Source organism: Ceratotherium simum, chromosome 5 (genome assembly GCF_057802395.1).
Source record: "Ceratotherium simum simum isolate JZ-2026a chromosome 5, ASM5780239v1, whole genome shotgun sequence".
NCBI classification, from domain to species: Eukaryota; Metazoa; Chordata; class Mammalia; order Perissodactyla; family Rhinocerotidae; genus Ceratotherium; species Ceratotherium simum.
This window is the reverse complement of record NC_141904.1, coordinates 47413086-47441030: the sequence shown is the minus strand read 5'-3', so window position 1 is coordinate 47441030 and position 27945 is coordinate 47413086. Positions and strand designations below refer to the sequence as shown.

General features: G+C 44.4%; 1 protein-coding gene across 2 annotated transcripts in view; it reads right to left on the bottom strand.

Annotated features, from left to right (window-relative positions):
• Window positions 1-27945, bottom strand: part of LARS2 (leucyl-tRNA synthetase 2, mitochondrial) — a 173494-nt gene that overhangs the window by 20102 nt on the left and 125447 nt on the right. For both annotated transcript variants that reach the window (XM_014791286.2, XM_087430848.1), the window contains exons 14-19: window positions 25217-25354; window positions 10164-10264; window positions 7353-7535; window positions 5546-5715; window positions 2710-2787; window positions 103-214 (exon numbers count right to left, since the gene is read on the bottom strand). In XM_014791286.2, coding sequence (XP_014646772.1) covers window positions 103-214; window positions 2710-2787; window positions 5546-5715; window positions 7353-7535; window positions 10164-10264; window positions 25217-25354 — 782 coding nt within the window. The remainder of the gene's footprint in view (window positions 1-102; window positions 215-2709; window positions 2788-5545; window positions 5716-7352; window positions 7536-10163; window positions 10265-25216; window positions 25355-27945) is intronic.

Genomic DNA, 27945 nt, shown 5'->3' with positions numbered 1-27945 from the left:
GGACCCCATGGCTGAGGACGTCTATGTCCTGAATAATGTTCAACGAGAGGCTCGAGCACATCCTGGTTAGAGAAACTGGGCAAACAAGGGCTCCCCACCTACCTGCCCAGAGCTCCGAGGTTACGTGAGGGGCCATCGGGGCAGCCATCACAATCAGGGCACACAGAGCGTCTTCAAACTCGGGGCTGTGGAGAACAACTCTCTGAGGAGCTTGCTGAGGCAGAGAGAAGAACAACAGTGTAAGAATACCGAGGCGGGCAAAACAAGCAGAGGTGAGAAAGGGCACAACATGGCTGTGGCCCAGAGACACAAGCAGGGAGGAAGAGACCCTTGTTACCATCCATGTTGCTCTGGACAAAGAACTTTCCCCATTGACTCCGAGTATTAAAAATAGCTGCAGCAGCAGCAACAAACATCTTACTATGAACTGAGCATTTACTGCGCCCTCTGTCTCATGCTAACTCAGTTCTCACAACTACCCTTTGAGGGTGATATTTTTATCCCATTTGGCAGATGAAGCAGCTAAGGATCAGAGAAGGAGGGGAATCTGCCCCTGGGTACACGGTTAACCAACTGACAGAGCCCCGATGAGAATCCAGCTGCTCTTCATTCTGAGTTACACTCAACCACGCTGCCAGGTTTCCTGTGTGCTGCAGGACCAAATGCAGAGACTTGCTCAAAGGTTTTGCAATGTGGAACCCCCACAGCAGGGGTCCTCCTGCCCAACTCAGGGATCTCAGGGGTCCCCATTCTCTTAAACAGTGTTGCCAGTTACTGCAAAAACTCAGTTTCTCCCTGAGGTATAGCCAGTTAACCCAGCCACACCCATTCAATTTACGGGGTACCTACTACACGCCAGGCTTTAGGGATAAAACGTCCAGAAGGGCACAGTCTCTGCCCTCAAGGAGCTTACAGACAGTTGGAGAAGAAATGGACAAATGAATCAAGGATGCCACAGGGGCTGGTGGGGAGGGAGGGTGGTCAGCGCAGCTGGGTGTGAGTCAAAGAATGGCCAGGAAGGAAAAATGTTGCTCAAGGATCTCATGGAGGCCGGCAGTTCTCAAGGCACCCCAAGGAAGTTACAATAAAAACTTCACGGGTAAGGGTACAAAGAAAGTTGACCGGAAGGGCTGTGGACGGAACTAGCTGCCAAGGAGCAGAAACTTTATTTTTTAATTTAATTTTTCTATAATATTTGCCTCTTTTTCATGATTAAAAAAATTACACACACTCAGCACAGAAAATTTTGGAAATATAAAACCACTCATAATTGTACCACCCAGAAAAAAACAAGTGTATTTTATTCCACTCTCCAAAAATGCAAAAATATGTGAATATACACACTCAAACGCAAAACATTTTCATGATTGGAGGTTTTACCATATGGACACTTTTATGTTCTGTTTTTACTTAACGTTATGTCATGAACAGTTTCTGACATTAAGTTTTCTTGGAAGACATGATGTTAATGGTGGTGGCACATTTCCTTCTTATTGATATGACATAAATCATTTCACCATTTCCCCATTGGAGGACATTTGGGCTTCCAAGTCTCTGTGATTATAAATCATCTGCCAATGAACACCCCTGCCAATGGTCAGAGGATATAAACAATCCCAGGGCTACCTACCGACCTCAGCTGGGGTGCTTCCTGGTGAGGTTACACCAAACACGCCCATCACTGGTGCCTGAGGACCTGTCTCACTGCCCTTGCAAGAGCATGGAGAAGAGTTATACTAAAAACTCTCTGCAATTTTAACGAGTAAAAAAATAGCATCTCATTTTTAATTTGCATTTCATGATACTTAGTGAGTGAGGCAGGTTTTTTTCCTCCACAAGTTTATTGGCTATTTCTATCTTATCTTCTGTGAATTATCCTTTTATATCCTTTGACGATTTCTAGGTTAACTATTTTTATATTAATACCTAATAGCTCTTTATATATTAGAGATTTAAGCCTTTGTCTGACGAATTTATTATAAATGTTTTCCTTAGTTTGGATCTATCTTTTAATATGGCATGTTTTAGTATACTGAAAATGCTAAGTTTTATGTAAATTTCTTCCATTGTTCTTAAAGTTTGGAGAGGGTTTCATTACAAAAAGCATTTGTTAATAGTTTGAACACACATTTTTGTTTTTTGTGTCCAAACAGATAACCACTTGCCCAAGCTCATTTGTTGACAGATCCTTCCCCTGGCAAGAGGAACAACAGTCACCTGCACCAAGAAGATGAGTCTCTACTGGAAGGCTGGCTTTTGTTTTCAGCGAGAACAAATCTGATCCCTCTAGGTTAAATGAATGTACAATGTTAAAGATGCCAAGGCAGCATCACAGATCATGTGATGATCTGTGAGAGATGAAGAGCAGAGCTAGAAGACAGGGGGGCCCGAGTTTGCTCCTGAATTCATCACTTATCAACCAGACACGTCATCTAACCTCCCTGGGTCTCAGTGTCTTCATCTGCAAAATATGGGGGTAGAGCGGGAGGGGGTTCAGGCCAGACAATCTTCAAGAAACTTCCAGCTATACAACTAGGTTGTGACTATGGAAAAAATGCTTCTTTAAGATAACAGAGCCACACCGAGGAGGCGATGCTGTGGTGCTGCTTGCTGTCCCTGACCTGGGATCCTGCAGGCCACCTCACCACGTGGCTGGAAGCCACCCTCCCTCCTCTGCTACCAGCCAATGAGGACAGACAGGCCACTTACCAAGAGGGCACTGCTGAGTCCCATCAGATGAGAAATTGCAGAATTCAGTGAGAAGTCTTCTGTGAAGTGGGCAGTCACCTATTAGTAAAAGTTGAATTATTCATTTTCTTCAAAATTCCTTTAAGCTTTCCACAAAAAAACCGAATTATCCAAAAAATGTGAAACTGAATGCAATCCTAGGAATTTATAAATGTATTCACTATCTCAAATACAGATCTTCCTTGACTCATGATGCGGTTATGTCCTGATAAACCCATTGTAAGTTGAAAATATCATAAGTCGAAAATGCATTTAATATACCTAACCTATGGGCCGGCCCTGTGGCTTAGTGGTTAAGTGCGTGCGCTCTGCTGCTGGCGGCCCGGGGTCGGATCCCAGGCGCGCACTGACACAGCTTCTCCGGCCACGCTGAGGCTGCGTCCCACATACAGCAACTAGAAGAATGTGCAGCTATGACATACAACTATCTACTGGGGATTTGGGGGGAAAAATAAATAAATAAAATCTTTAAAAAAAAAAAAAGAATTGACTCTATAAAACATTTCTAAAAAAAAAAAAAAAAAAAAAAAATAATATACCTAACCTACAGAACACCATAGCTTAGCCTAGCCTACCTTAAACTTGCTCAGAACACTTACATTAGTCTACAGTTGGGCAAAATCATCTAACACAAAGCCTATTTTATACTAAAGTATTGAATATCTCATGTAATTTATTGAATACTGTGCTGAAAGTGAAAAACAGAATGGCTGTATGGGTACAGAATGGCTGTCAGTGTATCAGTGTTTTCCCTCGTGATCGTGTGATCACGTGGCTGACTGGGAGCTGCAGCTCACTGCCCTGCCCAGCATCACGGGGGTGTATCATACTGCATATCGCTAGCCCAGGAGAAGATCAAAATTCAAAATTCTAAATACAGTTTCTACTGAATGTGTATCACTTTTGCACCATTGTAAAGTCGAAAAATCATAAGTCGAACCATCGTAAATCAGGGACTGTCTGTAATAACTACAATGTTTCACCAGCACAAAGATTTTTAAAATCAAGGTCAGTATTGTTTCCACTATTTGAGACTGTCCCTCTTCCCCTATATCTGGGACAGTGTTGGTTCCCAGAGCAGGTGCTCAAGAAAACACTGCAGGAGGCAGGAGCCACTGATGAGCAAACATCAAACAACAGTACCCAGGAGACGGGGTGAAGGCCGTCTCTTCTGGTGGTTCTGTGACTTGAATCCACAAGGGGGATTATTAGCACATGGGATAAGGTTAGCTTTACATTTTCAAAGGCGGAGTCCACATGAGAACACTAATATGATTTGTCAGCTTTCTCCTGTGTGTGCGCTTTTCAATTTTGACCGGGGCAAGAATACAGAAAAATAACACATCTTTAAGACGTGAAGAGTTCCCAACTTGTTGCAATAACTCAATTCTATTATGTGACAGAAGAGAAGAATTTGCCAAATCCAGAGAGGAAATACGTGGTATGAAAACAATCCTTCAGGCACCGCTCAGTTCACCGACTTCAATTCCGTGAGCTCTATTTCTCCACATCAGAGTACAGAGGACAGAAATAAAGCTGAAGAAGTGTCACCAGATGAGACCATGCTGAACCCAGGGCCACTTCAGGTTGTACCAACCAGAGAGGAAAGACCCTGCTCCTTCAATGTCATCAGTTAGAGTCCAGATAAGTGACCTTGGCTGACTTTACAAGTTTGAATCAGCACATCTTTAAAAAAAAAAAAAATTTCAGCCTAAGGAGCACTTGGGATATCTGGTACCCATCAAAAAATGGCTTCAGATTTTCTAAACGCCTTCCTTCAAAGACATATGACATTTTTTTCCACAAAGTTCTTCTTCTTTTTTTTTTTTGTGAGGAAGATTAGCCCTGAGCTAACATCTGCCAATCCTCCTCTTTTTTCGCTGAGGAAGACTGGCCCTGGGCTAACATCCACGCCCATCTTCCTCCACTTTATATGGGATGCCGCCACAGCATGGCCTGACATGCAGTGCGTCGGTGTGCGCCCAGGATCCGAACCAGCAAACCCCGGGCCGCACTTAACTGCTTGCGCCACCGGGCCGGCCCCCTCACAAAGTTCTTAAAAAGGCAAATGTCACTGTATTATAGTGGACTTCTAGAAAAAAATTTAAAGGGATTTGTTATCAGTGAAGAATCTTTTAAAAGGATTTAGACAATAATATACTATTTTCTAAGAAAGTAACATGAACAAATCATTTATTTGCAAAAATTAACCCACAATAACTCACACGGGTATTGTGTAAGAAAGTAACCGAGCGGAGAAAGTCCCTGCCATGCTGAGCATCAGGGAACCTGGATTCTAGTCTCTGCTCAGTTCCTCACTAGATGTGTGACTTTCTGCAAGACATTTAACCTTTCTGTGCCTCATCTCTGTACCCATCTGTAAAAAGAGGAGGCTGAGGAAGTCTCTTCATGCCACTTTCAACACTAAGATTCTGTTTCTGTTAATATAAAGAATGTAGTGTGTCATCAGTCTGATCCTGAATTTGGTTCTCTGTCCATGTTTCCAAGTATGGAAACATGGAAGGTGGATGGCTTCCTGAGATCTGGGACAGACAAATGGGAGACATTACTAGAGGGAGCCATGTCCTGCGAGCATCTCTTTCCATTAGAACGTTTGTACTGTTGCTCCACCTTGGTGAAATACCCAAAGCAGTCAGATCAATTAATCAAGGCAAGTGGGGCCACCCAAATAAGGAAGGAAGAAGACCCCCAGTGGCCACCCCAAGGCAAGGTGGGACACACAGACCACGGGCGCTCAGTTACAGAATCAACCAGTGGCCCCTGGAAAGTGTCTGACCTGAGAGATGACCGAGTTCTTGTACTCCCAGAGCTTCCTGGCCTCGGCTTTCTCCTCGTTACTCAGCAGCTGAGGCCTGGGAGCCTTCCCAGAAGCCCTGGCCTCAACGAATCGGGTTGCCAAGCACCACAGACGCTGCTGCCATCTCAGCACCCCGGGGAGAGCATCGGCTGAGTTGAGTGTCGGTGAATGAGAGAGAGACAGAGAGAGAGACATGAGGATGACTGACTGGGTTATCCGTAAGCAAGAGAAGCAACTGTGAATTGAAGAGACCCTTCATTGTGCCCTGATGGATCTCCCCAAGGACAGGTTGAAGGCTCCTCCTTGGCTTCCAGTGCCTGGGCACTCAGACCAGGACTGAGTCACCATATCCTAGAGCCCCAGATATTCAGAGCACTGGATGGCAGGACTACGCAAAGTGCTGCCCACCAACTGTCACTGGCCCATGATAAGCTTAGAAGTTTGGGCCAGGATGTGCATCAGTGCGCTGCCTCCTTGATCAAGAAAGCTTGCTGTGACGAAAATGTCCATGGAACTAACAGTGTGCTTAGAAACACAGTTGACTTACACTGGTGCAAGTTCCTCATCTCATGCAGTAGCACGCGTGTAACATGCAGCAGCACGCGTGTAACATGCAGCAGCACGCGTGTAACACGCAGCAGCAGCGGTCTGCAGACCACATTTGGAGCTGTGCTGCTGTAAAGCATGAGGTGCTTTAACACAATCCCTGCCCTCACTAGATGGGTGTGTATTACGTATTTCTAACACATTCATCAAATCTAGTTGCTAATCTGATCTTCTGCGGAAGGTGAATGGCTTCATCTCGTGACCCTGGGTCACATGGCTAGCCAAATTAGGGCCAGGCCAGGTCTTTTACTCTTTGGTCTCTGGACTAGGCATTCTCAAGCCTGGATGCACAGCACGGCCTTCTGGAAGGCTTGTTAGAAACACATTCCTGGAGTCCGTCCCTCAGAGAGGGTGGGGAACCAGAAACTGTGCGTGAACGTCCGTGCTTTCTAAGCCCCGCAACTCTAACGCAGCTGGTTCTAGAGCTGGCGTCTGTGATCACAACTCTCTTTAGACATGGTACATCAAAATAAATGGTGATTCCAGGCATCTGATTTCTTCTTCCCATAATACGACTTGGGGCAGACCACACGAAGGAAAAGCGAATGACTGTTGGACAGGTTATTCTAGGATATCCAGGTACCCAAGATGATTTTACCTCACACCATTTTAGATCTAAACAACCTTGGAGAGAAGAATATCCCCTCAGGGGGCTCTGGAGGCTGCTGTGGGTGACTGAAGAGGTCACAGGTAATATCAGGACCAGGCCCCAGGAGGGGTTTTCTGGATGGGTAAGGGGTGATGACACTGTTCTAGAAAAAACCTTCCTGGGTAGATCAAGAGAGGAGCACAGTGGGCCTAGGAGTAGCACGGAAGCCGGTCTATCTCCATGGAAATGTTCTCAAGGTGGGGTCCTCATAGAACCTGCATCAGAACACCACAGACTCGTTAAAGGCCGGCTCCTGGGCCCCATGCTGGGGGCCGTGTCAGCAGGTCAGGGGTGAGGACTGGGAATCTGCAAGCACAATGAGGTCCCCAAATGATTCTGAGGCTCCTTGACATCTGAGAACACCGGTCTAAGAATGGTACAGGAGGTTGGACAAACTACTACTTGCTTCATGGAACTGATTCCTGGAATCCTCTACTAGTGTCTTCAGCAAAGACATTTCCTTCCCCGAATTCCTCCAGCATCCGAGGCAGATCACAAAGGAGGCAGGCCAGGACGAGGAAGGTGACTTACTCTTCACATCCCACAAGATATCCTTCTCAGGAGGGGCAGCGAAAAGGATGTAGAGCCGGATGGTGTCGATGCCGTACTGCTCGACCACCTCCTCGGGGTCCACCCCGTTGTGTTTGGACTTGCTCATCTTCTCCCATGTCACCTCTAGCTTCTCTTTCGTTTTTGCATGAACAGGAACAGAACCTAGACACCAAAATAATATACACAGGTATGGTATGTGTGATTCTGAATAGGTTCTATAAAAATATATTCAACAAGAAAATACTGGGTGAGCAAGTTCAAGTGTCCATTTGGAGAATCTCACTAATTCAATTAACATGCCTCTTTCTCTCCTTCTATGTTATATCACAAAAAATGCTTTTGTTTTCAAATAAATGAGGCCCACGTCCCACCACAAATCTTCCTTTCATGAATATACAGTACAGTTATAATGGTCTGTGCCAGCTTTTTCTCAACCACAAAATAAGACGAAGAAATTTCCTCCCTTTATAAAAGTAAATTACTTATATACAAAAAGAGGAAGGGAAAAAAGGATAAGAAAGGCTCGCACATATTGCTATTTTCTTTATGGATTCAGGGTCTCCTCTGGAAGCTGGCAGCTGACCCATCAGGGTCTCAGAGCAACAAAACACCCGAGAGGTCTCTTCACTTCGAGGCCTGGTCCCCTGTCCATGTCGTAGTCACCAAAAAATGGTCTGGCATCATCAGGGCCCATGGAGTTAACTCACTGGGATCACATGAAATGTGCGTCCCCTTGCGGTGCCGGCTTGCTACACCGCGTTCTTTGGAAGTGTCTCCTCTTCACCCACACACCATTGGTCCAGATGGTGCTGAAGGCGGAGGCCTTAAATGGCCATGTTTGGATGAAGTGACCTTGTTGCCAAGCTCCAGTGACAAGGACCAGGAAGGACATCTGACCAGGTTTAGTCTCTTTCTCAGGAAATGGAACTAGAGACAGAAACTCTGTTTTGATGATGTTGGGCACTGGAACTGTAAGGTCATAGAGAGATGGGGCAAGACTTGGCATTGTGGCTCCCCAAGGTCACTCTGTAAACTGAATTAGGGGAGAGCAGAATCCAAGCCTGGCAGAGGAAGAACAGGGCAGAAGAACAGAGAGAAGCAAGAAGAGGAACTAGAGGCTTGAGAAAGAGGAGAAAGGCGTGGCCTGGTGACTCCCTCCACGCCGTGAGGCCTGTGAACATCTCCCAAAGCTGGGTTTGGGTGACATCCCTAATCCTTGTGCTAAATCTGCCTTTGGGTGGATTTCCACTCCTTCCAGCTAAATAATCTCTGACTCCAACAGCAACCAAACTCCCAAGGGACGGCATATATACCTAAAAGCCAAGTCCAGAGTTCATGAGAGGCTCACTCACTAAGTAGATGGAGGCCTGCCTGTGCGGATCCAAGTATTCTTGCCCAGGGTGCGAGTCTGCGTGGGAAGGGAAAGGATGTCTACAACACTGCCTGGCCCCATGACATCAGAGCAAAGGGAGACTGAAGTCCTGGAAGATGTTTTATCCTGGCTGTGGTGGGGCTCAGGGAACTACTGCCCCCACTACGCTACACACCCTCTCCAGGCTGCAGCTAGCCTCTATAGCACTGTTGTGCAAATTAGGAAAAAGGCATCTTTCTGCGCAGAGAAATTGAGAAGTTAGAAGAAGGTGCCCTCTCCTGGTAGATGTGGCCCTGAGGTGTTGAGTTTGGCAAGTGGCTGGATTTAGAGCCCTGCTTACCCCCTGGCTGGGTGTCTTTGTGCAGTGCACAAACTGCACAGCTATATGTGGCAGCCTTGCCCATGACACAGAGAGCACTTCACTACCAGGTGAAATGTACATGCCCCCGGGATTTAGCTCCTTTCCCCTCTGGTCTGTGTTGGAGAAACAATGCCAATTTCTGCTTCTCCAGCTTCTTTTTCTCCCATGGACCAGAGTGGCTATTCCAAAGTCTGATATATTACTGCATTAATTAGGTAATTCCATTGACTGCTTCCACCTAACCTTCTCTCTAGTGTTTGGCTTGGGAAGCTGCCTACCATTTAAGGGGCTGTTGGGTTTACCTCATCTCACCCATTGTGTACTGGTTTTTCTAAATGTAATGGCCAGAGTGCTGGGGGTTTCTCACAGCTGCCTCCATGGACACGCCTCTCCCCATTTTCTAACATGTTATTTGTATGCCAGGTGCACATGACCCATCCTCATCATGCCCCCTAAAGATCCAGCAGGAGGAACTAGTACCTTTGAGGATGAGTGAAAACAGAGTGGAAGGAAAAGGCCTGGGAAAGCTGGGAGAAGGGGACGTCCAGGGAATCAGGGAGAGGTCTTCCACCAGGGCAGCGCCAGACGGGGCTGCTCCGGGAGTACAGTGGTGGCCCCCGAGGTTCTGAAATGCGCCTCTAGACCACTGGGGAGAAAGGCTGGAAGCACCCCAGTCTTGGAAGAATGTCTCTTAGGTCTGGGGGCTCTGTCCCTGCCATGGGCTGTCAAACACGGGCTAGGACAGGAGGTGATACCTGAGTTAACTCCATGTTACATACAAATGAAAACCCTGCCAGAAGCTGAACAAACACTTAAGCTGGATAGAGATGGGGCTAAGGAGCAGACAGCCAGCCCCAGCCCTGGCCCCAGCCCCAACCTTCAGAGGGTGCCAGCCCAGAACAAGCCGAGGCTTTCAGACCAAGAGGCCAGCGGCTCCCTCTCCTGGATTCTCCACCCAGCCAAGGCCTTGTGGTGTACGCCTGCTTGCTCAAAGGCTCTTGGGCCTGGCCTCGGTTGTCTGCCAGTACCTGGATGGGCCCAAATGGGCCATTCTTACCTGTGAGATCTACTTCCTCTCTCTGTAGATACTGTCCAGATGGTAGGCGGAATGTCTGCCCCTTGATAAGGCCTTGGGCCAGCAGCTTATGAAAAGGCTCTCTAGGAAAAGATAACAGGAAAACACAATTGGTGGGGTTGGGATTCGAAGCATCCAGAAAACAGCAATACAAACCTTACCAGCTGATGGATACAGATAACTGCCCTTCATGAAAACAGGTAGGCTGACCAATGCCATTTGTAAACCCAGCTTGAACAAACGGCTCCTTATAAATAAGCGATAAGAAAATTAAGTCAAATCAGCAGATATTAACCACTTTCCACCGCAGCGGAGTGGAAAAAGCACCAGGCTTCACATGTGGAAGGCCTGGGTTTCAATCTCAGTTCTGCTTCTCAGTGAATTCTATGACCCAAGGCAAGTCACTTACTTGTTCTTAGCACCAGTTTGCTCATCTGTAAAACGGAGGTAATAAAGATCTGCCTTAAAGACAAACAGGATGCAGATATTTTTAGCCAAGGGTTCAACTGAGTCAGTTCCTGTATTGTATAGAAGGTCCAAAGGGCAAGGAGACCCAAGGAGAGAGCTGTGAGACTTAGCCAAGCCAGAGAGCATGCAGCAAGTATGAAATCCCTCAACTGCAAATGGGGGATGATAATGGCCATATCGTAAGACTTTTATTGGTGGGAAGATTATACAGCTACATAATCACATCCCTTTATAATGCTGTAATATCCTGATATCTATAAGCTTATAAAGACATTCAAATATATGCGATATTGGTGTGTGTTAAAAAAAAAAAAAAATCTGCCTTAAAGGACTATTGGGAAGATTAAATGAAATGACTGCATGGGGGCTGGCCTGCTGGCTCAAGTGGTTAAGTGGGCGCGCTCCGCTGTGGTGGCCCAGGGTTCGCAGGTTCGGATCCTGGGCGCGCACCAGTGCACTGCTTGGCAAGCCATGCTGTGGCGGTGTCCCATATACAGTGGAAGAAGATGGGCACGGATGTTAGCCCAGGGCCAGTCTTCCCCAGCCAAAAAAAAAAAAGAAAAAAAAAAAACGAGGATTGGCAGATGTTAGCACAGGGCTGATCTCCTAAAAAAAAGAAAGAAATGACTGCATGAAAATACTTGTAAATTTTCAAGAACCACAAGAATGTCAGCTACATGCTGAGTCCAGTGTATGGAAGGGCTCAAGAGGACACAGAGGTTGAAGTCAGAGCTCTGTTCAAGAAGGTTACTTTTTTCCTTAACCTTATTTATATACAGCGCTTGCTTACATTTCTTTTAAATATTTTAAGTCATACAAATTATACATGAATGTACCCTTTCTGTTCAAATTCAAACATTACCCCGCTCTTTCTAGGCCTCCTCCTCTCTGGGGAGACAGTTATTATTAATAGTTTGGTGAATGGCTGGAAAAGTCTGGAGACTTTTTTCAATGCTTTTTCCATACAACCATGTATATATAGGTATATGGTTTTACAGACTTTTTTTTTTTTTTTTTAGATTTAAACAAATGGGATCATAATATACAAATTACTTTGTGGTATTTCCTTTAATGATATGAACGGATTTTTCCACAACAGTCCACATAGATCTATCTTGTTTTTAAAGTTATTTAGTGTTCTACAGTGTGGAGGGATTATAATTTATTTATAGCGCCTGTTTTTAAAAATGTAGTTTTAATCACACCCTTACTGGCTAAATAGTGAAATATAAACTTTTTCTCTTAAGAGGACAAGTAGAAGTTGACCCTCATACTGAAATTACTTTATTTCAGATTTAAAATGGTTTATTCTGAAGAATCCACCTGCTTCACTTTTGAAGCATGTGAGCAAGAGCTATTCCAGACTCAAAGAATGATTTGTGGAGACACCTGCTGACAATATGTGTACGTATTTCATATTTATAAAGGCAGCAGGCAGGAACGTTTGCATATGGGCGACTGAGTGATGCTCCCCATGAACGTCACCAGCAGCATGACACACCTTTCAATATAAAAACCCTTTGGTGCTTCAAGTTCACTTACACAGGGTGGCTTTTTTTTTTTAATTTTTTTAATTTTATTTTTTCCCCCCAAAGCCCCAGTAGATAGTTGTATGTCATAGCTGCACATCCTTCTAGTTGCTGTATGTGGGACGCGGCCTCAGCATGGCCGGAGAAGCGGTGCGTCGGTGCGCGCCCAGGATCCGAACCCGGGCCACCAGTAGCGGAGTGCACGCACTTAACCGCTAAGCCACGGGGCCGGCCCCACAGGGTGCCTTTTAGTTAGAGGTTCAAAAAACCAGTAACTTCACAGAGGCCAAACAGGCCACAAACCTGGCTCTAGAGATGTACGTAGAATGAGTTGGCTTTGTTAATTTAATAGGATCTTATTTCACACACAAGGCTGTCTCATTTAATTTTATTTATTTATTTTTTCCCCCAAAGCCCCAGTAGATAGTTGTATGTCATAGCTGCACATCCTTCCAGTTGCAGGACACGTGTGCAGGCCGTGGGACACGGCCTCAGCATGGCCATCGAAGCGGCGCGTCAGTGCGTGCCCGGGATCCGAATCAGGCCGCCAGCAGCGAAGCGCGCGCCCTTAACTGCTAAGCCACGGGGCCGGCCCAAGGCTGTCTCATTTAGATGACCTCTGATACCGAGTAAGGCCTCCGGACAGGCCCCTGGTTTGTATACCATGTGGCTCCTGTCAAAACGGCTGTGTGGACAGAGGTGATTTAAAGGGAACTTCTTAGTGGATTCTGGGGAGTGGAGGGGAACAAAAGAGATGGATTGGGAAAGAGATGACATGATGGTCAGCAGAAAAAAAGGATTCCTGGCCTTTCTACTTTAAAGTCTTGTTATGAGTGTGCATGTGAACATGTGTGCACGTGCGTTTGGTGGTGGTGGTGGGCGTGGGGGGTATTTTCCAAGGTGGAAAAGACCCAATGTTTTAACATTCAAATGAAAATGTAACACATATTTTTGAGACCTCATTCAAATTATTCAGTGTCATTATCCGACGTCACAGGGTACATCCAGCACGCTATTATGTTAATTTGGAAGAAATTCCACATGTGCGTGTGAACAAAAATAAGTGATCGCACCATTGTTCATGTTCTAAAATTTATCCTAATAATAAACTCTTTTGAGTCATAAAACTGCCTTCCTCCCACCTCCCCTAAGACATTCTACAGGCAAAGGCACAGGTGGCAGAATGATGTACTTTTGTGCCATAGTTCACATCTCAGCAAGATTCCCAGAAAATGACAGTCTTCTACATAGAAAGATATGAAAAATGATTTAAAAATCAAATGTGCTTGGAACTTATGCTGCATTTTAATACAAAAGCACCTTGAAGGAGGAGCAACGGTGTCTGTGGTTCCCTGTTTTTCAGGAACACTGGCACGGACCCCATGAGGAGCCTTGTGTCGGCAGGCCACACAGGCCCTATCCAGGGCAGGTAGGAGTTTTGATGCCCAAGGACCCAGGTCTGCATTTTCCTCAAGAAGCTCAGAGAACTGTAGCCCACAGACTGAGCATGCAATTTTCTTTACCATCAGCCGCCATCTACCTTCCCAGTGTCTTCTCACTTAAATGCACTTCCTCCTCACAGAGGTCACAGGGACACTTGGTCGTTCCCAGAATGTGCCGTGCTCCCCGGGACTGGGTGCCCTCTGGCAGGAATGCCCATCTCAGCCTGGGTTCTTGGGGAAACCTGGACTCACCCTTCACCACTGAGCTCAGGCATTCCCTTTGCTGGGTGGCCGTTCCCGTCCCCTGAACACAGTCCCCTTCACGCAGCTCCAGGCCCTCCTTTGTGTCCTGCAGGGTCTGGCACACCTCGCCATGAAGAGCACGACCAGGCTGCGCTGTGATTATGTCACAAATACTGGTCCCTGCCCTACACCCATCCTGGCAAGGACTATTCTCTCATTCTTCCCTCTATCCCCAGCAGTTAGCACTGCCCAGTGGACGGCAGGCTCTTTAAAAATGTTCAAAACATGGATGAATGCATGAACAAATTCGAATGAACAGACAGATGGATGGCGGGATGGAAGGAAGAAGACACTGGGTGTTTCCCGTTCCTGGCTCCTGGAGCCATTCTGCTTTCCATCCAATTTCAGGTGGCACCTGGATTTTACCTCATTACACAAACAAGACAACAACAGTTTTAAAACAAAAGAAGAAAACTGTATGGCTACTTTTTATTGGGCAAGAGACTGGATATATATACATTTAACAGCACAAAGCAAACGGAGCTAGTGTCCACAGGAAGGGAGGCCTCCCTCACCCCCAGTGGTGCATCACTGAGCATCAGTGGGCTCCATGGGGCCGATTTGTGCACACACTCGGGACGCATGTTCTTGAGTATTAGTTCACCTTTTAGATTGGAATCTTCCTCAAATAATTTTACTTGCTGCTGCCTGACATGAAAGAAATAGACTGTAACCTTTCCCCGCTGTGCTTGGTGCCAGGAGGATGGATTTGCTGTTACTGTCCTAGGCTCCAGGGTCCCTGCACGTGGGTTTGAGGTTTTTTTTCCTCTTGGCTGTCACTGTGAGTACACAGCTTTGGTTACTCTTAAGAGAAATAAAAAAAAAAAGAAGTCTTTGGGATGGAAGAAAGGAGGGAATAACCTGGATCCCAAAGATAAAGAAGAACAAGATGATCAAAATCAGTAGCATTAAGCCTCCAGAAGGGGCAGGGGAGGAAATGGATGCTGTTCTCTGTTCTTGCAGTGTCAAGTGAAACAACGCTGCCACCTCCGGGCACGGGCAGAATTGCACCCTGCCAGCATGGGGCTCGAGCTCCGGCCAGTCTGCCTAAGGCTGTACTCCTCAGGCCTCATCTTTTACAACTTTTTTTTTTTCCAGAGTAAAATTTTAATGAAGTACAGCACACATATTGAAAAGTATATAAATCCTAGGGGTGAAATTTGATGAATTTTCACAGCATAAACACATCTGTGTAACCAGCACTCAGGTCAATGACCAGGACGTGACCAACCTCCTGAAACCCCCTCTGGCCCCCTTCCAGGCACCATCTCCACACCATGGGCACCATCAGCCCAGCACTAACACCACAGATTAGTTCTGCCTGTTTCAAAACAACTTCTAACCCTTTCATAATGAGGGGTCTCCAGGGAGTGTCCACATGGGAGGCGATCCCTCTCAGACAGCAGTGCACAAAAAACAGGGCCTGCTAGTGGAGTGAGCGAGTCTTGATTTCTGAAAGTTGGCAACCACACAACTTGATAGCTGAAGCTCACCTGGGCCATCTTCCCCAGGGTTGCGGTACTGCAGCGGCCATCTCGGAAGGACCCTCTAGAGAAGGGATGGCGAGACTTGGCACGACGGCCCCGGTGCCCTGGCCCACCACCACCCAGATGCCACCGGTCCATGGCACACTCCTGCTTGACTCAGACTGAGCCTCAGAATACTTCTTAGTACTGCATTCTCAGAAAGCAGAGTTACCATGTGAAATTTATCATTGATTTCTTCAGCAGGTATTTACTAAGTGCCTACTACGTGTCTGGTGCTGAGCCAGGACACTGGGGATATCACAGTGGGAGCCAGTCTATTTGCTGTCACTGAACGAAACCAACGCCTGACCACTCTCTCAGCTGTGAGGGAGGAAAAGAGAGTCTAGTCATATCTGAAGATCAAGTCCAAATTCCTCAGTTTCGCCGTCAAGGACTCCTCTCCTTCCCTTTGCACTTCCTCTGTTCTTTCCACATGTCGCCCATATGTGTTTCCATGTCCTCACTCACACTGTTCCCCGAAGTGCTATCAAAACTTCCCATCTGTCAAAATTCTACTCTTCCTTTCAGGCTTGACTCAAATGCCACCTCCACTGGGAAGGTGGTCACAGGCCCTCCTGGTCAGAATTACCTGCTCTTTCCTTGCTGGTGTATCCAGTGTGGTACCTATAAGTAGATTTGGCAGATACTAAATTTTATTGTATATTCAGGTGAGTTGCTTCCCTGTCTGCTTTCCTCCTGTGAGGAGGAGGAGGAGGAAAATCCTTAAAGACCCCTCCCAGTACCTAGTTCATAGTAGATGCTCAATAAATGTCAGCTGGTTTGAACTAAATAAAGTATTTCCATGAATGAAGAAATAACCTGCCAGCAGCAGAGCTGGGGACAAGAGAAGAAGGAAGCGGCAGATGAAGGGCAGGCACCGGATGCTACGGCTTCCGGTTGGGGCCGTGACCTTTTCGCAAGGAGAAGTTTACTGAGAGATTTCAAACTCTGTCCACTTCTAGGAAGGTCCCAGGAGTGAGGGAATGAGAGTGGCCTTTCACAGTGGGAAGGGGCGCCTCATTCCCAGTGGGTCCCCCTCCACTCTTCCAGAGCATAGGGATTGCTCCAAAGGGCTTTGGGCATCTGGCTCTCACCCCCTTGGCTGAAGCCAGCCACATCCACCCTCATGCGTAGTTTAGCTCTGAATGATGAGTCACACTTGTTAATTCATTCAACACGCAGTTGAGCAACAATTAGGTACAGAGCCCTCTGCAATTAGTCAGAGAGCTTACAGTAAAATGGGCGGCCCAAACATGCCATAAATAACCATCAACACCACAAGGAGGAGGCACTAAGTGTGATATGGAGGTGCACGGTGCATGGGGATGAGGGTCAAGGGGACGTCAAGGGCCCTGCTGGACTTGGAACCCAGTCCTGCTGCAGCAGAGATCACACCACACTGTCAAGTTCATTATTAAGATTCACGACCGGTGTAATGTATCTCCCATTTGCTCATTCACTCATTCACTCGGCAAGTGGCACTTGGGAACAAACTTGCATAAGCAACTGAGTTATTCATTCATTGTAGGACTGTGTACAGCAAGGGCTTTATAAGAAAGGGAAAGGCTACAACTTTAACCCACCAACGAACCCTTCTGAGCCGGGGACCATCAAAGGTGGGCGTGTTGTGCAGGGCCTCTGTCTTGAGGAAACCTCTACCTAGATGGTTTCATTTTTATGAATACAAATTTGTGCTCTTTTTTTCTGAGTCAGCTTTCCTCTTACTCCTTCAGCAACTCCTCTAGAGGTGGATTACGTTTGCTTGCACTGTGGCACAGCTATTTGCAAGCAGAATGATGAACAGTGATGGAATCTTCGGTGGTTCCTCGACAGTCTGGACTGCACTAAGTCAGAAATTACAACACTTGATATGTGCTGGTCATTCAAGGCCACCTTTGTCCCACCAAGAAGGAAGGAGGAAAGGGAGGAAGAAAATGAGAGGGAGGGTGGGTGAGGAGGGTTGCTAATTATTAGGATAAACAAGGAATTTCAGAACATAGATTGATTGGCTATGTTAAGCGCCCTTATAAAAATCACTGCATACAAGGAATGTACTAAGCAAGCTGAGGCTACAAGAATCCCAGGACTCATCAGAGCCCTAACTGGTCACTGCGGATGACATTTGCCTACTTATGCAGCCCTAGACAGCCTGCTGCCCACTCTCCTGACCTGCTCAGGTGGCTACTGTGCAGATCTGGAAAGGAGAAAACAGAAAGCTGCGGATCTCTGAAAACAGTCTCTAACTTGGACTTTTCAGACTAGGTTCACCTTCCTCTTCTTCCTTGCCCTGTGCCTAGAACCATCATGTTCATGTAAGTAGCCAGTTTCTAAGTATTAAGCCATGGTACATTCTTAAAATATCATCATTTCCATTTCCTAGCAGCCAGTCAGTAGCACAGAAGGAGCCTTATTATGACGGTGAGACCCAGGTAAAGCTGTTCTTCTCCTCTCTTCCTTTCCCTTTTCCCAGCAGCCGTTTCTGGTGTGATCAGAGAAACAGGAAAAAGCTCCATGGACCGGGGCCTGCTGAGCTCTCACCGGTCGGCAGGAGGCTGCTAACACAGGAACAGCAGCTTCTGACGGCCACCACTCTTTGTTGACTGCAAACCACAGGGAGAATTTCAATTCAGGGAATTTAGCGTCTCTCTGAGTTGTATTCAAGAGCAATGACAAAAACTGACAAGGTTCCCACGTTACAGCGTCTCTCACAAAGGGAGAGAAAAGGCTTCCTTATCTCAGTCCAGTGGAGACATGCTCCACACCACAGCATGTAGCTTCCACCCCAGCGCTGACATCCAGCCAAAGCTGATGCCTACCCCACACCCGTGAATCAAAATGGGGCTCAGTGCACCTCCCTGCTTCAGAATATTTACTGTAAATGACTTTGTTTTTTTGTTATAAAGTTACATAATCATTGTAAAAAATCTGGAAAAAAATCAGAAGTACATTAAAAAAATAATGAAATCATTAGTAAGCTCACCATCCAGAGAAAACTCTTGTTAACATGCTGGCATGATTTGTTCTAGTCTCTTCTCTTGCTGTCTGTATGTGTCTGGATGTGCACGTACACACACAGATATCCAGACTTTACCTATAATTTTGTTACCTTGCTTTTTTCACTTCTTATTACTTCAGATGCATTTCTCCATGTTATTAACCATTCCTTGCAATTTAATTTTAAAGAGCTGCACAAGAGTCCTCCATATAGATGGACTACACTGTACCCTTTCTTAGCATTTTGGGGCCTTTAGGCTGTATCCAAGTTTTTAGCTAGCTGAAATAACACTTACATGAACACTTTGGTGCATAAGTTTGCATTTCTGACTATTTCCTTAGGATAAATTTCTGAAAGTGCAATTAGCATGTCCAAAAATGTGAATTTATTTTATTTTATTTTTTTGGTGAGGAAGATTAGCTCTGAGCTAACATCTGTTGCCAATCCTCCTCTTCTTGCTGAGGAAGATTGGCCCTGGGCTATCATGCATGCCCATCTTCCCCTACTTTATATGTGGCACGCCTGCCACAGCATGGCTTGATAAACAGTGTGTAGGTCTGCACCTGGGATCTGAACCTGCAAACCCTGGGCTGCCAAAGTGGAACACGCGAACCTAACCACTAAGCCACTGAGCTGACCCCTGAAAGTGTGAATATTTTTAAGGCTCTCACTATAAATTGCCAAAATGCTTTTCAGAAAGCGTGTTCCAAACCGCCCTCCCACAGTATGAGAGAGGGGCTCGAATCCCAGCCTCTTTTGCTATATGGAAAAGAGCACCTCACTGCTGTTTAATTTGTATTTCTTTGACTATGAGTGAGGGAAAAATTTTATAGTATGTTTCTTGATTATCTGTATATCTTCTTTTGGAAATTTCCTGCTGACATTAATTCTGGCTTAATCCTAACCGGTGTTTCAGACACACGACTTAGGCACCTGCTGTCCTGTGTGGTGGCACACCCAACCTGAGGGCCAGCTGCTTCTTTTTTTTTTAGATTTTATTTATTTATTTTTTTCCCCTTAAAGCCCCAGTAGATAGTTGTATGTCATAGTTGCACAGCCTTCTAGTTGCTGTATGTGGGACGCGGCCTCAGTATGGCCGGAGAAGCGGTGCGTCGGTGCGCGCCCGGGATCCGAACCCAGGCCGCCAGCAGCGGAGCGCGCGCACTTAACCGCTAAGCCACGGGGCCGGCCTGAGGGTCAGCTTCTTATAAATGGTAAAGAGACCTTCTGAAAGCTCAAACAGCAAACCTAAATGTGCAAGTGATGAAAGAAAGGGCAGGACTCTTAGAAAACAGGAAAGACTATTAGATCCACATCAACCTTTGCTGTTTATATTTGAAGAAATTGAACCAGAATCATAAAATGAAAAGTGTGCTCAGAGGTGACTGAATTCCTAACATGTGAGGCCGTTGAGAACTAAAGGGGTTAGATCTCTTGTCCACACTGCTAATCACTGGCCCAATGAGCACGGGATAAAGGTCTTGGGACTCTCAGTCCAGATCTACTACTTGAGACAGTGGCCAAGGGGCTGAGAAAAGAAAACAAAAATGGAATAGCTGTAGTCTCAAATCCCTTCTGAAATGACAATGCTAATCAAAAGGAATAAAGCAATAGACATAAAATTCTGACTTACGCACATTTCAGAAAAAATAGCTAATAAATAAAGAGAAATACACATGTGGCTGAGAGATCTCAATGTTTCCTCCTAAGCCAGCTTACTAAAGTTTGGAGGCATTCAAAAATTCTAATTGGAGAATTCTGAATTATTCATCATAGAAAGTGGGTGATTTTCATTGCATTTGTGGCAGACTGGTTTACCAAAACACCTCTGATACAGAGGTAGGGCTCAGAGCGAGTTTTCAGAGGCTGTTGTTGCCCTGATGAGATTTAATAGGAGTAATCCTGACAACTGAGCTGAGAAACAGAGATAAGACGCCTTTCTGCACCCTCTTCAAAAAGCTCAGACTTCTGAGCACTTAAAGTAAATCCCTCTCTTTCTGGGGGTGGGAGGGCATGGAACAGAACCTTACTGTCTCGTAAAGCACTAACAAAAATACTGCACAGGCATATTTCAATTTATACTTAAAGTTGATGGTGAAGCAAATTCCAGGTGTACCTGAAAGCTTTGCAAACTAGAAATTCACTTGAATAGAAACAAGTCATACCCAAAACTGTATTTTAAAATTATATCAGGCTGCTGTAAACCTTTTTTCTCCCCAAATACAGTTCTAAACCACTGGGGAAAAGTCACAAAAGCAGCGAGGCCCTGTCCTACACCTTAAAATAGCCGTTGAATCATTTATTGATTCATTCCTTATTTCTACAAATAATTGTTCAGAAGCTGAGAAGTGTGCCCTCCTGTTAAGGAGCCAGAAATCATTATGGTCTTTGCTTCTAGACGTGCATGAGAAGGAAATATTTCTCAGGTTGTATTTGGTCTTTGAACTTAACCTCTACCCAATTCTCCCTATCCCAAGGATAACATTTCCATTGAAGGATACAAACTTTTATCTGTTTATATCAAGGGATTGAACTCAATTTTTTTTTTTAAGATTTTATTTATTTATTTATTTTCCCCCCAAAGCCCCAGTAGATAGTTGTATGTCATAGCTGCACATCCTTCTAGTTGCTGTATGTGGGACGCAGCCTCAGCATGGCCGGAGAAGCGGTGCATTGGTGCACGCCCAGGATCCGAACCTGGGCCACCAGCAGTGGAGCGCACGCGCTTAACTGCTAAGCCACGGGGCTGGCCCTAAACTCAATTTATCAGAGAATATACATACAATATCCAGGAGACTGTGATAGTAACAAGATACAGTTCCCATCCTCAAGGATGATCTTTACCTAGTGAGGTAAAGAAGTTTCCATAGAGAAGCAATGCCAGGCAGAATGGTAAATTCTATAACCCACAGTACAAACATTTTAACTAATTTATTTACCTGAGGATTAACACTGTAAACGTGTTTAGTGTCCTTTTGATGCAGATCAGTTTATTTTTACACATGAAGGTCTGGGACTAATGAGAAGAAAATTATTTTAAGCATTTAATTTATATCCTAAATTAGTTTTCTGTACAGTAGGCTTTTTTTTGTGTGTGAGGAAGATCAGCCCTGAGCTAACATCCGTGCTAATCTTCCTCTTTTTGCTGAGGAAGACCGGCTCTGAGCTAACATCTATTGCCAATCCTCCTCCTTTTTTTTTCCTCAAAGCCTCAGTAGATAGTTGTATGTCACAGTTGCACATCCTTTTAGTTGCTGTATGTGGGACGCAGCCTCAGCATGGTCGGAGAAGCGGTGCGTCGGTGCGCACCCGGGATCCGAACCCGGGCCGCCAGCAGCAGAGCGCACGCACATAACCACTAAGCCACGGGCCGGCCCATGTACCGTGGGCTTTTAATCCGTGTGTGCACGCATGAGGAAGGAGGTCTGAGCACGGGGTGAAGGGAAGGGAGCTTTCAATGTGCTTCATTTTAGTGAAACTGGATTTTAGTCTGCATTGCAGAGCTTTTAAAAGTAATCACTTTTTATCTATCAAAAATTAAAAAAGACATATTCTTTGACCCAGCACTCCCCAGTGTCAGAACTTGAACCTACAGATACGATCCCAAGTACTTGCCAAGAATATAGATAAAGAGAGTCACTGGACTTTTTTTCGTAACAGCAATTGAAAAAATGGATGACTGCTTAAATAAATTATGGCATAGGACAGAATACTATGCATAAATTAAAAAGAATGGAGATTTGTACACTCTGATGTGGAAAGCTCACCAAGATATATTATTAAATCAAAAAAGCAAAAGACATGTATGTAACATATATAAAATTTAAAAATGAGTGCATCAATAGAAACATGGAAAGATGCAAATATTTTCTGGAAGAAATCAAAGAAACTGTCAACAAGTTGAGGAGAATGGTGGAGGGTGGGTGCAGGGAGGGAGATTTCAAGGTTCACTTTGTGCAGTTAAAAAATTTTAATCTTAGATGTATTACTTTTTTATTATTTATTTATTTTTTTTACTGTTAACATGTATTATCTGGACAGAGATAATTAGATATTTTTCCCCCTTTTCTTCTCTGCAATTAAAAAATATTCTAAAAGATGTTCTATTAAAAAAACAAAACACAATAACAACTGAAAAAAAATGACAGGAACTATGCTCCTGGCAGTAGGGCAGACAAGAGAGCCTGAATTATTGTCTTGATGAAAAACAAGTGAAAAAGCCAGATAAGATATAAAAAAAATCTTTGTTTTAAATGTGTCATTGAGCTGGCAGACTCTAAGAAATGAGGTAGAAACAAATGTATTTTTAGACAAATAACTAACAGATGGACCTTCACTAAAGAACATAAGAGATATTCTAAAGTATATATTTCAGATAAAAGGGAAATGATTTTAGATGTTAAGGTCAGAGATGCAAGAAGGAAGAGTGAGAAAAGATATTAGTAAGTATGTAGATTCAATGTAATTCCAATTAAACTCCCAATAGATACCTTTGTGGAATTTGATAACTGAATCTGAAATTTATATGGAAGAACAAAGGTCCAATTATAGCCAAGACACTACCAAAGAAAAAGAACAAAGTAGGAGGACTTCCCTTACTGGATATCAAGAGTTGTAAAATTAAAATAACAAAGCCAGTAAACAATTAACACAGCAAGAGGCAAACAGATCAACGGATGGAATAAAGATCCTATAAAAAGGCCCTTGCATATATATGAAAACTTGATTTATGATGGAGAAGGCACTCCACATCAGTGGGGAAATGGATGGACTGTTCCATTAATGGTACTGAGACACTAAAAGCAATAGTTGTAAAGGAAAAGATCATTAAAATTTACTACATTAAATTAAGAGTTTCTGTTCATCAAAAGATACCATAAAAATAAGACAAGCTAAGAGCTTGGAAAAAATACTTGCAATACATATAGCTGAAAAAGGATTAGCATCCAGAATATTTAAAGAATTCCTACAATCAATAAAAGACAATCCAGAAGAAATAAGGGCAAAGGACACAAACAGGGACTTAATAGAAGAGGAAACACAGGGGTTGATGAACATATTAAAAACATGCTAAACTTTGGTAAGTAAGCAGTGTCTTTAAATTCAAATTTAAGTCACAAAGTGATCCATTACATAATCCCCAGTTTGGCAAAATTTAACAAGTTGGATAATCCTAACTGCTGTACTGATGAAGAGGTAGCGCAGCAGGAACCCTCATCTCTGTTGGTGTGAGTGTGGGTTTATACAGCTGATTTGGAAAACAGTTTGGTGTTCCTTAGTAAAGTTGAACATGTGCATACCCTACGATTCAGCAATTCTGCCCTGAGGTACACACCCTAGAGAAACGCTGACACATGTATGCCAGGAAACGTGTACAAGAATGCTCATAGCAGTTTTGTTCATAATCGCACAAGAGTCCAATGACCACCAATGGTGGTACAGACACATAAACTGAGGTCTTTATCAGAAAGTCCATTCCATATCATGGAATACCACATAGTGGTGAAATAGGAATGAAACATAGCTCCACGCAGCAACATGGAGGAATCCCAAAAAATGCTGAGTGAGGAAAGCAAGAGAGAATACATGAAATGTGATTCTACTTACATAAAGTTCAAACACAGGAAAACTAAACAATACATATTGTTTAAGAATATACACAAAGGTGATAAATTTACAAGGAAAAGCAGAAAAATGAATAATTCAAGATTCAGGATAGGCGTTAGCTGGGGGAGGGGTGGTGGTGTAGGAAGAGGGAGGATATGACAGAGAGGGGCACCCTGGGTATTCTAAGGGACTGTAAGACTCTATTTCTGAAACTGAGGAGGGGGTGCACGGATGTCATTTTATTCTTTAAATTACATAATACATTAAATACATCTTTTATATACATGATGTATTTCATGGGAAAAAAGCACACACATTTTTCTGAACATAATGGGCAACAGATTATAAGCCAAGAGGAAAAGAATTTATCAATGGATTTACAACGCGATTCCCTAGCTTTTAATCCATTACATACTTTTATCAGAGTGATTTATCAAGGCAGGATTCAGTCAAGCTTAGAAATAGGGCTTACAGGGGCCGGCCCCATGGCTTAGCGGTTAAGTGTGCGCGCTCCGCTACTGGCAGCCTGGGTTCGGATCCCGGCGCGCACCGACGCACTGCTTCTCTGGCCATGCTGAGGCCGCGTCCCACATACAGCAACTAGAAGGATGTGCAGCTATGACATACAACTATCTACTGGGGCTTTGGGAAAAAAAAGGAGGAGGATTGGCAATAGATGTTAGCTCAGAGCCGGTCTTCCTCAGCAAAAAGAGGAGGATTAGCATGGATGTTAGCTCAGGGCTCATCTTTCTCACACATACACACAAAAATAAATAAACAACAGAAAAAAAAAAAAGAAATAGAGCTTACACAGAGGGACCAGATGATAAACATGACCTCACACGAGAAGCTATAAAAAGCAGTATAACATTATGAACCAGTCACTCTTCTCTGCCTCACAAGTAGAATCTTAATTACTTAACTCAGTTAAACAGAGAAGAGCGGAAGGCAAGATTCTGCGTGAGCATGCACCACCACAGACTAGAACTGCTTAAGCAAGAGAAACGCACTTCAAATGGTTAAGGCCAACAACGACCTCTAAAGTGCACTTGAAAAATAGAATTCTTCTGCTACATATATTTACCTTGCTTTGGAAGAACTGACACTTGCTTTAAGTTGCTGTTCATGGAAGTGAATTCTTTTGCAAAGCAGTATAAATGCTCACCTGTGTTTGACCATTTTTTGATCGTGGCAAAAATGACTAAAGAATCTCGCATAGAACAAGTGCATGACGGCATGTTCTTTCCCTCCAATGTACAAATCCACAGGCATCCAGTAATCTGCCAACGCTGTGCTAAAAGGGCTAGGAGAAAGAGAAATGGTCATTTTAAGAAAACCTGCTTTGTCACAATTGCATAAATTAGACAGACTGATTATAATTTGCATATGCCCTGAAATAAATTGTCAGAGAAAAATAGTGATTTTCTTTTTAAAATGTAATAAGAGAAAAGCTTATATAATGAAGGAGAAAAAAGTCAGATCAGTGTTGATTTATGATATTTAAAAAAACTGTTTCAGAAGCCATTACTGACATATTTTAACAAATGCTATTTTCATATAAAATGAAGAGGAAATCATAACAGCAAAAAAAGGTATTTCTGCAAAATGTGTATCTGAATATCTAGATTTATTTTAATTTTCATTGTGATTAGACAACCGAGATTTTTGAGTTCTTACCAATAGAGGGCAATGTGGCATTTACAATGGAGATTAACATGCAGACACTAAATGTTCATTTTAAAATAGAAATTCAATTTTATCTTTAAAAGCAGCCTTAAAATACAGATAGTCAGCAAGAGCCTGTATATGGCTTCCTGAATGCAATGAGCATATTTAGCGTGATTGTCATAAAATATCTCAACGACTCTCTCACCTAATAGATACTTTTTGGTCGACAGAGATCCTAAAAGAAAGGGCTTCTCGGGCCGGTCCCGTGGCTTAGCGGTTAAGTGCGTGCGCTCTGCTACTGGCGGCCCCGGTTCGGATCCCGGGCATGCACCAATGCACTGCTTCTCCGGCCATGCTGAGGCTGCGTCCCACATACAGCAACTAAAAGGATGTGCAACTATGACATACAACTATCTACTGGGGCTTTGGGGAAAAAAAAAAAAAGAAAGGGCTTCTCATATTTCCTGGTCCTAATGGATGCTGGGGAGGAAAGGAAATGCCACTTCCCTCTATTTTCTGGCTGGGACTCTTGAGGGGGAGTGTCTGTGAGTGTGCAGAGGTGTGTGTGTGTGTGTGTGTGTGTATGTGTGTGCACGTGCACGTATTGGTTGTGGGGGGAAGCAGTACTGGCTGAGGACAGACTTCTTCAATCTCAAGGTACTACCCTCACTTGAGGTCAGCCAATGAAGTAAACCTTTGCCTTTGGAGGATTTGTACTCCATGGTTTCAAATATTTGTGAATTCTATTCCCCAACCTCAAGGCACCTTTTTCCCCAGCATGGACCTCCCTGGCTCCAGCTCAGGCTGGGAGTAACAGCCCAGGGCTTGGCAGGTAGGCCTGGCCAACCACCATGTGTTCGCATCTTAATGCGGCTTGGTTTTCTCTCCTCCAGGTACCGTGCCAGAATTCTGGTAAAATTTTAAAAAATGTTTTTTCTTTGTGAAAAATGCTTCCCTCGAGAAATCCAACTGCTCATCCAGGTGACAGAGGAAAAGGGAAGTCAAGGATGGTACTTGGCCCGAAAAGAAGTTTGGGATAAATTAAGGAGTGAGATATTGAAAGAAGCTATCGCTTGGATCTGTGATCTACCCCGGGAACCACGCTAGTGAGAAGTCCAGCCAGTGTGGAAACTGACAGCAGCACTTTCTGAGGGAAATGACGTGCTGCGTGGTATTCCCAAAGTGGGGCTGTGCGGATCTCAAGGTGTCTCTCTCCAGTCAAGGGTCCCATCATTGTAACTTAGAGTCTCTATCATCTGGAAGAAGGCTCTCCTTTGAAGTATTCTGCAAGGTAGAGAGCCTGATTCCCCTTGCAATCAAAGCCAGCGGTTACTAAATGCAACACACCAAAAGCCCCTTCTAGAAGGAAGACCCAGAAGAGGGTCCCCTCTGTGGGTTAGCCGGGCCACCCTGGTGGTTCCCAGCCACAGCAGTCAGCCTACTTCCTTCCTGCCTTTGCTGGCTACTGTTTACTCAGGACCCCACTCATTTCTGGATGGCCTGAACCCAAATTACAGAACTACAACAATGCAGGGCGGGATTCGGGCGGGGGACGGCAGGAGCACCTGACTCACTGGAATGTATTATTTTACAACCAAGGAAGAAAAAGGGGGCACCTCTCTAGGTGGACTACAGGGTTTCCGGATGACAGTTCTCCCACAGAGAACGGCAAGGTCTCTGAGGCACGGGGCTTGTGGCTTCCCCTAGGCTCTACCATAGCTTTCTCCTTTGCTCTCATTCCCTCTCCTTACCCTTTTACCTACTGCTCTCTTTCCCTCATTCATCGATTTACTCTGGTCAAAGAAACACATGCACATAGCTGAAAAATCAAATAGAACTGTTTATAATTTAAAACAGTGGTCTCCAGCCCCATTCCTCCCCCCAGGCCTATCCCTTAGCTACTTTTATAATTCTTTTAGCTGTTTCTTCCGGCAATTATTAAAAAATATGTTTATACTCTTTGTTGATTTGTCAATTTAAAAATTATCTATTGACTGTATGGGATAAGAGGTAATGCTTCTTAGCTATCTCACACTCCCTATCACCTACCCTCCCTGTATAGTTACAGCAGTATTTTCAGTTACGTAAATAATATTACAACTCCACAATCATATAAATGCAGTTCACTGCAGGGCCAAGGAAGGTATTACAATAGCAATTTCTTCCTTTTTCTGTTTTTTATTTTTCTTGTACTTGAGATTTACTTGGCTGTGAAGAATCTAATGT